Source organism: Hyperolius riggenbachi, chromosome 1 (genome assembly GCF_040937935.1).
Source record: "Hyperolius riggenbachi isolate aHypRig1 chromosome 1, aHypRig1.pri, whole genome shotgun sequence".
Lineage (NCBI taxonomy): Eukaryota > Metazoa > Chordata > Amphibia > Anura > Hyperoliidae > Hyperolius > Hyperolius riggenbachi.
The window spans coordinates 568,999,001-569,012,241 of NC_090646.1; the positions used below are offsets into that span (position 1 = coordinate 568,999,001).

Consider the following 13,241-nt stretch of genomic DNA (forward strand, 5'->3'; position numbering starts at 1 on the left):
ATCAGCAGAACAGACAGGCAACTGGTATGGTTTTAAAAGGAAATAAATATGGAAACCTCCATAACATTCTCACCTCGGGTTCACTTTAAAGGGGCACTATGGCTAATCTCTTCATTTTAACTCTATTTAACATAAACATTTGTATGTTTAGCATTGTTCATGTCATGTATTGTGACTGTTGAAAAGGATATTTTAAACTGCAAGTACACATGTATAGCTAATGAGTGACGTCGGGCAAATTTACCTTACTGACGCCGATTCAGCATAAACCATTGTTTAATAGGAGGCACTGTAACTGCTCTTTCCATTGCTGAGTTATCCCCCCCCTCTCTGGTCTGATCAGATAGGTTTATTCCAATGTGTAACTCTAACCCGCTGCAGCCGTTGTACAGCAAGGACCCCTAATTGGAAGCTGGCACAGGGGGCCCCCTTTTTGTCCGTTGCTGTGGTAACCAGCATTTGCCTTTTCACCTGCGCAAACAGCGACGGCGGCTAGCAGACACAAGCGTTATTGCTGTGTCCTGCATCGTGTCTCTTACGGAGATTGTTTTTATGAACACGGAGGAGTTTTCAGCAAGAAGGAGATAGTTATATGCACATGAGCAGGACACAGCAATAGCGCTTGTCTGCTAGCTGATACCGCCGCTGTTTTGCATGCTTGAAAAGCCGAATGCTGGTTACCACAGCAACGGACAACAATAGGTGTCCGTCGCTGTGCCAGCTTCAAATCAGGGGTCCTTAGCAAGCAGCGTGGAACATTAGAGCCGTACAGTGCCTTCCTGCGCTGTACGGCGGCTGCAGCTTGCTCTGAGCTCAGCAACTGCACATGCAGTTACACGTTGGAATAAACCTATCTGATCGGACCAGAGAGGGGGGAATAACTCAGCAATGGAAAGAGCAGTTACAGTGCCTCCTATTACACAATGGTTTTTGCTGAATCGGCGTCAGTAAGGTAAATTTGCCCGACGTCAGTCATTCGCTATATACGTGTACTTGCAGTTTAAAATATCCTTTTCAACAGTCACAATACATGACATTAACAATGCTAAACATACAAATGTTTATGTTAAATGGAGTTAAAATGAAGAGATTAGCCATAGTGCCCCTTTAAGTCACATACTCACCTCGAGTTGCAGGGAGATGGATCCAGCGTCGTCTCCCTGACAAGCGCTCCCCCGATCCATCTCCCAGCCGGTGGGTATGCGCGATGTTACACGACAGGTGTGAACGAGACTTCAATCGATTGCTGTACTTTGCGAAGATTGGATCTTAAATATCCGGCGTGACGCCCGTTATCGCCACATGACGCCAAGTGATGTTCACATGATCTTGCGCCTGTACCCACATCGTGAATTTGCAGAAACAACCACTTGTTGCTTAGAATAGGGTTGCCAGATTAATTACGATGGTGATCAATTCACTGATTGCTGTTATATAATTACCCTAGAGCCAAGGTAATTTGAATAGAGTTAGGGATCACCAGCTATGACCGTTATTCTTTGCTAGACAAAGTAAGAGGTACATGGCTTATTGACTTTGCCCCGCAGCTGCAAAATGCTACTTTTTAAAGTGATGATCTACAGCCAACTGTCAAACAGGGTGCCTGAATGTATTTCATTGTAGCCTTGGGCTTTTGCCGCTACCAAAGTGGAGGATGGGGTTTTTTTTGCAATCATCACTAAAATACTGTTAAATAACAGTAAAGTGGTGATCACTTATAAGGTGCCCATTAACGGTACAATTTTTTCATCAGATGTGATTTTTTTTTTTTTTTTGACGCACTGTTTATGATTAAATCATACAGAAAAACTGCAGTGTGTGTTGAAAATCAATGTAAAACGATTCTATAGTCGATAGGAACAGAAAATTTAATCAATCCGAAAGTTGTATTTTACGAAAGTATCTGAAGAGAGAAAATGCCTTAATTGACCCTTTTATAGGAACAATCGATAATTACCCTCTGGTTACTTACGATCGTAAAAAGTGTGTTGAAAGATTGCATCTGATAAAAAAAAAAATTGTAAATGGGCATCTGTATAAGCGATTATTCGTTCTGATAGCTTTGTATTCATTGATGGACGATTAGGGCTCAAACCCACCAGCAGCCATTTCTAAGTGCTAGTGATTTGAAAAGTTCTTGCTAATGCAATGCTATGGGGGATTTTTATAAAATCACATCGCTGAAGTGGGATGACACCCATAGCATTACATTAGCAAGAGCTCACAAGCGCTTGGAAATGGCTTAGTAAGGTACTGCTAGTGGGTTCCAGGCCTTAGGCAGGTTGCCAGCTTCATTAATATATCCCGGAGGGGCAGCAACCAATGCACTGAGCTTCAATAGATCAATAATTTAAAATTTGTGTGCATATTGTGAACCTGCAAAAACGCACACATTTATGAAAGTGATTAGACAAAATCACTTATGCTAAAATTTGCAAAATTGAACTCAATTTTCGCATGTGCTAAAAAAGAAAACCCAACTTCTTGCAGGATAAATTTGTACAGCGTATGTAAATTCCCATTGACCTTTATTAGTTGCAGTAAAGAAGCATTGAAAAATTTGCATCCAAACGCAAAAAAGACGAATGCAAAAAAATTCATGTTTTTTGGAATGATAAATGTGAAGCCTGCCTTAGACAATGTGTGTTTTTAATTTACTTTTTGGATTACAGGATTAGTATTACAATGCAGTTGGTTCTTCTGTGAACATGAGATATTTTTGTACATGCTTGCTCATTTTTAAATCTTTCCAACACAAAATAACCACTTATTTTTATATTCTCCTCCTTTGTAAATGGAAGATATTTTAAGATTCAGTTGAAAGTGTGCTTGTAAGAGTCAAAAAGGTCCCTTATGATATGAACAATGTAATTATTTATTATAAACCTGTTACGAGATACTACTGGGCAGTGGGGGCTTATTGTTTACATAGATATGGTCTTGTTGCTGCCCTGCAGTATCTCTGCTCAAATGCTTATTTTTAACCACCTCTGTCAACCTCTAAAAATAAATATCAACCACTGGAAAAAAAATACATTTTTTGTACTTAATGTTACTGGTGAGATGTTTCTGGGTGGTACACACTCCATCCACAACAAGGCTGTGTGCTGCCTGTCAAGTTTATGGCCAAGAAACCCTGCAAGACAGACTGCAGTTAAAGAGCAGCTTTAAAGGCAAAAATGAAAATGCAGATGACTGACATCATCAAAAATAGCCCATGAAATAATGTCCCCACTTACAGCCTTTCCTGTTGGTTCTCCATCCACTCCATATGGCAGGCAACTGGAGCCATCTGGAGAAGACAGTATCCTAAGTGGGTGCATCATTAAAACAATCGACTCCCTCGATCAGCTTTGTTAAAATCTATCCCCGTTTCCACTTACTAATGTGGAACCATCCACTGATTAATGCCTCAAAGGATCACAGGAAATGGGAACATTTTCAAGCCAAATACAGGTGACTGACAACTTTTTTTATAGCAATGGCAAAACCTTTTTATATAATAAAGTGTTATACTATTTTAAAATAATAAACTAGTCCATCACCTCATGGGGGATTCTCAGGGGTTTTTTTTTGTTTTTGTTTTCAAAAGCATTTTCTGAACGGCAGTTGCAAAGTCTCAGATCGCTACTCACAGTGTGCTGACAGGCATCCACCAGTCCTTGGGAAGCTCACAGAAGTAAAAAAAAAGATAAACGGAGCCGGTGGCGCAGAGCAGCTAGAAATCTCCCTGGCAGCATGGACGAGCCTGACTCGTCCATACCGCTTTCAGCAAATTTTAGCTAGACGAGCCAGGCTCATCCATACTGCTAGGGGGGTTAAAAATTAACAATGGAAATCAAATGTATCAACCCATGATGGTAAAAAAAAAAAAAAAAAACACTACAGATTGATCCAACTTTGTTCTTAAAACAAGACAAAATGAGGCTCAGTAGTGTGTGTGTGACATCCATGTGCCTGTATGACTTCCCTACAACACCTGGGCTGGCGCTGGATGAGGTTGCGGATGGTCTCCTGAGAGATCTCCTCCCAGACGTGGACTAAAGCATCCACCAACTCCTGGACAGTCTGTGGTGGATAGAGCGAGACATGATGTCCCAGATGTGCTCAATTGGATTCAGGCCTGGGGAACAGGCGGGCCAGTCCATAGCTTCAATGCCTTTGTTTTACAGGAGCTGCTGACGCACTCAAGCCACATGTCTTGCATTAGGAGGAACCCAGGGCCAACCGCACCAGCGTATGGTCTCATAAGGGGTCTGAGGATCTCATCTCGGTACCTAACGGCAGTCAGGCTACATCTGGCGAGTACATGGAGGGCTGTGCGCCCCCCCCCCCCCCCCCCAAAGAAATGTCACCCCAAGTCATTACTGACCCACTGCCAAATCGGTCATGAAAAATAAGGAAAAATATTGCAGGCAGCAGAATGTTCTCCATGGCGTCTCCAGACTCCGTCTTGTGCTCAGTGTGAACATGCTTTCATCTGTGAAGAGCACGATTCCAGTGTCGAATTTGTCAACCTTGGTGTTCTCTGGCAGATGCCAAACGTCCTGCACGGTGTTGGGCTGTAAGCACAACCCCCACCTGTGGATGTCGGGCCCTCATAGTCTGTTTCTGACAGTTGGAGCAGACACATGCACATTTTTGGCCCACTGGGGGTCATTTTGCAGGGCTCTGGCAGTGCTCCTCCTGTTCCTCCGTGCACAAAGGCGGAGGTAGCTGCCTTGCTGCTGGGTTGTTGCCCTCAGTGTAGCAGGTAGTTTTATAGCAGCTGACTTGTAGCCATGTGTACACTAGCAGCAATTATTCCAGGCCCTTTACATGGATTATTTGAGTTGAATTTTAAAGACAATAGTTTGCACAATATGTGAATGTAGGATTCCTTTAAGAAATAGGAGCACGGCATTTTTATAGATGGAAGTTCTTTTGCTGTGATTCTTGTGCCACCAAGTGGTGTACTGCAGTCAAAGCAACACCACCAAGTGGTGTACTGCAGTCAAAGCAGTTCAGAAAATAACCTCACTGCTCCACATAAACAGAGGAAGGTAAGTAAATGAAAGGAAACCTATTAGGATGTCTGTTTCTTCTCAGTGTTCCTAAACAGTGCTGGAGGCTGTGATTTGTGTGATGCCTGTAAATGGTACTAATCCCAGACTTGTGTATATACCTGCAGAAACGCACATAGACCTGCCTGCTCAGTCATCCAAGCATCCTGACCAAAGGCCTGTTTTCACATGGGTAGCGGCTGGCATTGATTCTGTCAGCTGCTGTTGTGCACTCAGTACTGGCAGTTGGGAGGTGTTCATTTCATGGAGACGCATCTGAGCACCACTTCTTGTCAATCACATACTTGGGGCTACAGACACAGCCAGAAGGCACTCAGTGGCTGGCAGCATGTTGAGTGCACAGTACAGCCATTGGTGTGAACAATCTTAAAAGGGACCTATGGAAGCTGCCATATTTATCTCCCTTTAAACAATACTAGTTGCCTGGCAGTCCTGCAAATCTTTCTGGTCAGTAAGGTCTAAATCTCACACCTGAAACAAGCGTTTAGCTAATCTTGTCAGATTTTGTCATAGACATCTGATCTGCATGCTAGCTCATGCTCTATGACTTACAGTATTAGAGGCAGAGGATCTGCAGGACAGCCAGGCAATATGCATTATTTAAAAGGAAACAAACATGTCAACCTCCATATTTCCAGGGTGACGTGTTTGGCTGATTACTAGCTTACAGCGTAGCTCTGCTTTCGTGGAGAACCCCCCCCCCAAAAAAAAATATCTTTCCAGGACATCTATATGAATGTGCAAAGATTTCAGCAAGCCCGTATCTCACCTGTTTCCTTAACAGATTAAAGCATCTAGCAGCTAATCCACTTGAAATCTACGCACTGTTTTGATGGCTACCTGGCTGCCAGGGCGTAGATTTCAATCCACCGACACCGCGCGTTCAACGCTTTCGACAATCTCGCCGCTGTCTCCCCACCGCACCTCACTAGCTCTGCTTTGTCTAGAACGGCAGAGCCCTGTGAGCGGGTCAGGAGCTGATTTCATTGGGTCCTGACCCTGTCTATCAATGTACGCGGCTCCCATTGGCTTACATTGATAGGCAGGGACAAGAGCCAATGAAAGCGGCTCCTGACTGGCTCACAGGAACTCTGCCGTCATAGAGACGGTGGAGTGGGTGGCCCAGGTTCCCGACATGCGGCGGAGATGGCGATTGCGGCGGGTATGTGTGCCGATTTGTCGGTATTCGACGCTATTCAGCGTTTCTTGTACTTGTCTCTAGTCCGTAAGGGGGCAGAGACTGCTGGTACATAGAGACACTGAAGCGAAAATTTTTTGCCCTTTTTACCTTATTCGCTTCAGTAGTCTCACCACAAGTAAACTGCCGCATCCCTGCTGCAAAATGAGGGCTGCAGAGCCCCCAAATCCCTGTGCATACATCCACGACCAACTTAGTTGTGGATTTTGCTGCGCTGAGAGGCAGAGCTTTCTGCTGTAGCTCTGCCTCTCCTGCCGACAATCGCTGCCTCTCCCCACCCCTCTCTGTGAAGGAAGAGTGAGAGGCGGCGATCTGCCAAGATTGACATTTCTTTGCAGAAATGCCGGCCAGATTGCCCCCCGGGGATTTGGGGGCTCTGCAGCCCTCGTTTTGCGGCGGGGACGCGGCGGTTTACTTGTGCTGAGAGCACTGAAGCGAATTATAAGGTAAAAAGGGCAAAATTAATTTGCTTCAGTGTCTCTTAAAGAGAACGTTAACTGAACGGGGGGTAAAGAGTTTTACTTACCTGGGGCTATTACCAGCCCCCTGCAGCAGTCCTGTGCCCTCGGCGCCACTCTGGAGTCCTCTGGTCCCCCGCTGTCACTTAGTTTTTGATGACTCACCAGTCGCCGGCTGCCATGCGTATTATTGGACCCATTCACCAATGCAATTAGCGCTATTGCGGACCGCAACGCGTACAAAAATACGCGTTGCCGCATATCTACGCGTGCGGAATGCGCTAATTGCATTGGTGAATGCGTCCAATAATACGCATGGCGGCCGGCTACTGGTGAGTCGTCAAAAACGAAACTAAGTGACAGCGGGGGACCAGAGGATTCCAGAGCGGCACCGAGGGCACAGGACTGTGCAGGGGGCTGGTAATAGCCCCAGGTAAGTAAAACTCTTTACCCCCTGTTCAGTTAAGGTTCCCTTTAAAGTGGTTAGATGAGAATCTGTTTTTTTATGTGTTTTTAGGCTTCAGACTTCCTTTAACCCTTGCAGTAAGAAAACTAAAACAAGAACACAAGTTAGGTTCAAGTAGGATTGGAAGTGTATGTACAGGTTTATTTCATCATCTCTCTTTAGACTCCCTATATCATACACGGAAAAAGGGTGCTGTGGCAATTTAAGTGCTAGTGAAAGCCGCTAGTTCACAGGTGTCGAACTCCAGGCCTGGAGAGCCAGATCCATGCCAGTGTTTAGGATAGTCTGAGAAAGAGATGAATGTGTTTCACCTGATGGACCACGCCTTTCCTGATTCAGACGCATCAATTCATTTGAGAAGTGTAAAAAAGGTGGGAGGACCTCAGCCCTCGTAGGACTAGTTGGACATCCTTGCGCTAGTTGAATATGTGTAAAAATACTGATATTCTACTATTGGGCATTGGCTAATTCCAACAGTAAAATATCAATAAAAACAACAAATATTTTAACACTTACCCTCCCTCTGTCGATGCCTAACAATAGCCTACCCCCAGTGTCGGACTGAGAGCTGGAAAAGCTGAGGAAATCCACCTGCTGGCCAAGCAGCAGTAATCCTGTGTTATCACTCCCAATTGAAACCTGCAGCAAATCTTCACTGTGAACAGCAACACCTGATTACTGCTGCTTGGCCAGCAAGCAGATTTCTACAGCTTTCCCACCTCCCAGTCCAACACTGCCTACCCCCTTTTCCCCACTGCAATTTCTGGTGATATCAGTGCAATCTACTGCTGCTAAATACTCACCCCGATGATAGCTGCACCCCTAGCACCCAAAATACACAGTGGGCACCACAATAGTCTCAATTAAAATTGTCTTTACAGTGCCCATTTTAAGGCCACCAACACTCAAATTTACTGCTTTATTAAACATGAAATTGTCAGTATTAAATCAGAGCACCTTTTGCTTGCATAATAGATTTATTTTTAAAAATATATTTTATTTTAATTTACAAGGCTACTTGACACTATATTCTGTAAGGCCTGGGACCCACTAGCAGCGCTTTTCTGGGTATGAGGGATGTGAATATCTAAACGTCCCCCATAGCATTACATTAGAAAGATCTTTTCAAATCACAAGCGCTCAGAAAAGTGCTGCTAGTGGGTTCCAGGCCTAACAAGCATTTGTCTTGACTAAACCTGAGCAATTACCTTTTAATGTACAGAAATGAATACATGAATAATAAACAGCAGTCCTTGTAATTATTCTGACGTGTGCCAGAATGAGGAGACAAATATTTACTCATATGTTTACTTCCAGTTGGCTCAGAATGTACCATTTCCAGATGGGAGAATTTTGACACTTTCCCCTGATATGTTCACTGTACGCAGAAGCTGTCCAGATGGGAAGAAAATATGTAGAAAGCAGGAGAAAAGAAAAAAAATCTTTTAAGATAACTTGAGCCAAGTTAAAGCCGACTATAAATATTGGAGAAGACAGATTCATACACACAAATGAAACTGCGTTCACCTTCCAGAGACCCCAAGTAGACAAGCAGATGGTAGAGGGGTGTGGCCAAATCAAACACAACAATCAACTGTAGTTTATAATTCACGAATGCTGTAACACAGACCGCACTAAGGGAAAAAGAAAACTGAAGAAAAATAAACTTATGAGATATTGAAATGTATGTGTAGTACATCTAAGAAATAGAACATAAGTAGCAAAGAAAAGTCTCATATTTTCCAGTACAAGAAGAGTTAGAAAAAAAAAAAAAAACTTCAGTTATCAATGCAAAAGAGCTTCTCTGAGCCCTCCGGCCCACTGGGTGGAAGACAGTCCTGTTTGCTGAAGCACTTAAACAGCAAAGAAACAGTGAGAGGCAAGTTGAGATAAGGTTTTACTGCATGAAGATTCAAAGGGTCATTATTTCTGCTTTGTTTTATAGCTTAACCACTTGCCGACCGCACGCTTATACCGTGCGTCGGCAAAGTGGCAGCTGCAGGACCAGCGACGCAGTATTGCGTCGCCAGCTGCAGGCTGATTAATCAGGAAGCAGCCGCTCGTGCGAGCGGCTGCTTTCTGTCAATTCACGGCGGGGGGCTCCGTGAATAGCCTGCGGGCCGCCGATGGCGGCTCGCAGGCTAAATGTAAACACAAGCGGAAATAATCCGCTTTGTTTACATTGTACGGCGCTGCTGCGCAGCAGCGCCGTAAGGCAGATCGGGGATCGCCGCCATGTGACAGGAGGCAGCCCGGATCTAGAGGGGGGGGGCCAGGTAGGAGAGGGAGGGGGAGGATTTCGCCGCGGAGGGGGGCTTTGAGGTGCCCCCCCCCGCAACACCCGGCAGGCAGGAGCGTACTACACATACAATTCATATAATACCAGATTTTTTTTTCCCTTCAGGTTTGCTTTAAAAGGATATTAAATGACAGCAGTATTTTGTGCCACATTAGTTTTACCTACGTCATGGTTTTCTGCAGAACTTGTTCGTACAACTGACTCGTAAATTAGCACGGGGAACAGACAGTGTGAATTGCAACCTTAAGGACCCGTTTCCACTGGTGCCGCCCGCGGCTGCGAGACGTGCGGCGGCACTTCCTGGTCTGCGGGAACGCTGACGAATCCCATAAAGCGGTGCCATGCACGGCTATGGGATTTGCAGCCTCCTGCACGGAGACTGATGACAATGTCGGCCGAATCGCTAAGGTAAGCGATTCGGCTGATGGCGCCATTGTGTCCTCACGCGATTTGCCTGCCGGGAAACTGAGGATTCGGCCGTTACCATGCTAGTGGAAATGGGCCCTCAGTGGGAGCAAGTATGGGGAACCACAGGAAGGTTGTCCAAACTTTCGCATCCCACTGTACTTCGGGAGGGGGAAGCCTCTGGATCCTAATGAGGTTTCCCTCGTCCTCCTCGGTCCCAGCTATTCAGTGCTGCAACCCCCCAAACAGCGGCGAGGTAAATACAGGATCTTCTCAAAAAATTAGCATATTGTGATAAAGTTTGTTATTTTCTGTAATGTACTGGTAAACATTAGATTTTCATATATTTTAGATTCAAATACACACAACTAAAGTAGTTCAAGCCTTTTATTGTTTTAATATTGATGATTTTGGCATACAGCTCATGAAAACCCAAATTTCCTATCTCAAAAAATTAGCATATTTCATCCGACCAATAAAAGAAAAGTGTTTTTAAAACAAAAAAAGTCAACCTTCAAATAATTATGTTCAGTTATGCACTCAATACTTGGTAGGGAATCCTTTTGCAGAAATGACTGCTTCAATGCGGCGTGGCATGGAGGCAATCAGCCTGTGGCACTGCTCAGGTATTATGGAGGCCCAGGATGCTTTGATAGCGGCCTTAAGCTCATCCAGAGTGTTGGGTCTTGCGTCTCTCAACTTTCTCTTCACAATATCCCACAGATTCTCTATGGGGTTCAGGTCAGGAGAGCAGGGATGCTCGGATGTGCCTCATCCACGAATTCGGCAATCCGCGTGGTTGCAAAAAAAAATCCGCATTCGGCCCCGCCGCATGCAGATTTTCGTTCGCGTCCACGCAACCACGCGGATTTTCTGCCGTGAATGGCGTAATCACACGTGGATTCCCGCCCGGAGGCGGATTTTCTTTTAACGTTAATAACAAAGCCCCCATACATGCTACAATCCCCCAAATTGCATGGATTATCGAGGTGATAAGGGGCAACATAACTTCAACATAAAAAATTCCCCAAAATTTTTTTTTTCTAGAGAAAATGGATTTTAAAGTGAAATCAACACTTTAAATGGGGCTATTAATTGGTAATAAGTGGTTTTAAAAAGGGATATACGCGTTAAGCAGTCAAAGAGGTGAAGGCGAGTTCCAATGGCACTTGGCGGCGAAGGTACCGCTGGAGGAGGATGAGTGGCTGACGCCAAAAAGGCCCCAGAGAGGTTTTTGTAATTTTTTTTGTTTGTTTGTTTTGCAGCAATTAGCAATGACATCGCAGCAGAGTTGTCAGTGGACACGGGCAGTGTGAACGCAGAGTGCAGTGGTGGTAGCGACTGAGTCAGGAGAAGGACTATGCGGGCGGTCAGTTCAGCAGCACAGAAGGACCACGGCAACATCCTGGTAGTAGTAGTAGCAGCACAGCGTCATAGTGCTGGCCAAAAAATTAAATGCACCCGGTGACCCGGGCAGTGTGAACGCAGACAGAGTACATTGGTGGAAGCGAGTGAGTCAGGAGGAGGAGGACAATGCCGGCGGTCAATTCAGCAGCACAGAAGGACCATGGCAACATACTGGTGGTAGTAGTAGCAGCACAGCGTCATAGTGCTGGCCAAAAAATTAAATGCACCCGGTGACCCGGGCAGTGTGAACGCAGACAGAGTACATTGGTGGAAGCGACTGAGTCAGGAGGAGGAGGACAATGCGGGCGGTCAGTTCAGCAGCACAGAAGGACCATGGCAACATACTGGTGGTAGTAGTAGTGTCATAGTGCTGGCCAAAAAATGCACCCGGTGACCCGGGCAGTGATAACGCAGACAGAGTGCATTGGTGGTACCGTGGTAGCGACTGAGTCAGGAGCAGGAGGAGGACAAAGCGGGCGTTCAGTTCAGCAGCAGCAGCAGCAGCAGCACAGAAGGACCATGGCAACATACTGGTGGTAGTAGTAGCAGCACAGCGTCATAGTGCTGGCCAAAAAATTAAATGCACCCGGTGACCCGGGCAGTGATAACGCAGACAGAGTGCATTGGTGGTACCGTGGTAGCGACTGAGTTAGGAGGAGGAGGAGGACAAAGCGGGCGTTCAGTTCAGCAGCAGCAGCAGCACAGAAGGACCATGGCAACATACTGGTGGTAGTAGTAGCAGCACAGCGTCATAGTGCTGGCCAAAAAATTAAATGCACCCGGTGACCCGGGCAGTGATAACGCAGACAGAGTGCATTGGTGGTACCGTGGTAGCGACTGAGTCAGGAGGAGGAGGAGGACAAAGCGGGCGTTCAGTTCAGCAGCAGCAGCAGCACAGAAGGACCATGGCAACATACTGGTGGTAGTAGTAGCAGCACAGCGTCATAGTGCTGGCCAAAAAATTAAATGCACCCGGTGACCCGGGCAGTGATAACGCAGACAGAGTACATTGGTGGAAGCGACTGAGTCAGGAGGAGGAGGACAATGCGGGCGGTCAGTTCAGCAGCACAGAAGGAGGACCATGGCAACTTACTGGTAGTAGTACCATAACACCAAAAAATTAACCAAGGTAGGCACTAGGCAGGTAGTAACTGTCTTTATAAAGGCAGGCATAGTTAACAACAGCACATGCAGCAGCCACTTCATGTCCCCCTGTGTCCGACAATAGGGGCCAGGAACTCACCTTCCACCCAAGCCTGGTTGATTTTCAGGAAGGTGAGTTTGTCCACAGAGGCGTGGGAGAGCCGAGAGCGCTTCTCTGTGACCACGCCACCGGCCGCACTAAAGCATCACTCTGAGAGGACACTGGAAGGAGGGCAGGATAGGAGTTCCAGGGCGTACTGTGAAAGCTCGCTCCAGATGTCCAGTCTCTTGACCCAGTACTCCAAGGGGTCCACGGGGCTGTCGGTGTCATTTAGCCCGCTGGATGACCCCATATAGTCAGACACCATGGTGGTCAGTCGTTGCTTGTGCTGGTTGGTGGTGGATGCTGTGGCGGGCACCTCTGTTCTGGGCTGCTGCACTGCATACAGGCTCTTGCTTAGGCTCTTCAGGTCTCCGGGGCGCCAGTTGCTGCTGCTGCTGCTGGTGGTTGTTGTTGTGCTGCTAGTGGCAATGGCAGGCACCTCTTGCTGGCTTGGCAGAGCAGTTACAGTGGGGGTGGAAGGCTGGGGGAATGCTTCCAGTAGTCTGCGCACAAGGGCCTCCTTCAACTCCCTTGTGCGTTGCTCGGTGGTGGATGGCGTCATTAAGTCTCCCAGCTTCCCCTTCAGACGGGGATCAAGCATCAAGGTAATCCAGATGTCCTCCCTTGAACGCATCTGGATCACCCGGGGGTCCCTGCGAAGGCAGCGCAACATGTGCACAGCCATGGGAAACAAGTGGG

At 46.4% G+C, this 13,241-nt stretch overlaps 1 protein-coding gene across 2 annotated transcripts in view; it reads left to right on the plus strand.

The window, feature by feature from the left end:
- LYSMD3 (LysM domain containing 3) overlaps positions 1 to 8,868 on the plus strand; it is a 28,611-nt gene extending 19,743 nt beyond the window's left edge. For both annotated transcript variants that reach the window (XM_068247776.1, XM_068247784.1), the window contains exon 4: positions 8,503 to 8,868. In XM_068247776.1, the coding sequence (XP_068103877.1) occupies positions 8,503 to 8,542 (40 nt within the window). In that variant the 3' untranslated portion in view covers positions 8,543 to 8,868. The remainder of the gene's footprint in view (positions 1 to 8,502) is intronic.
- The last annotated feature ends 4,373 nt before the right edge of the window (positions 8,869 to 13,241 follow it).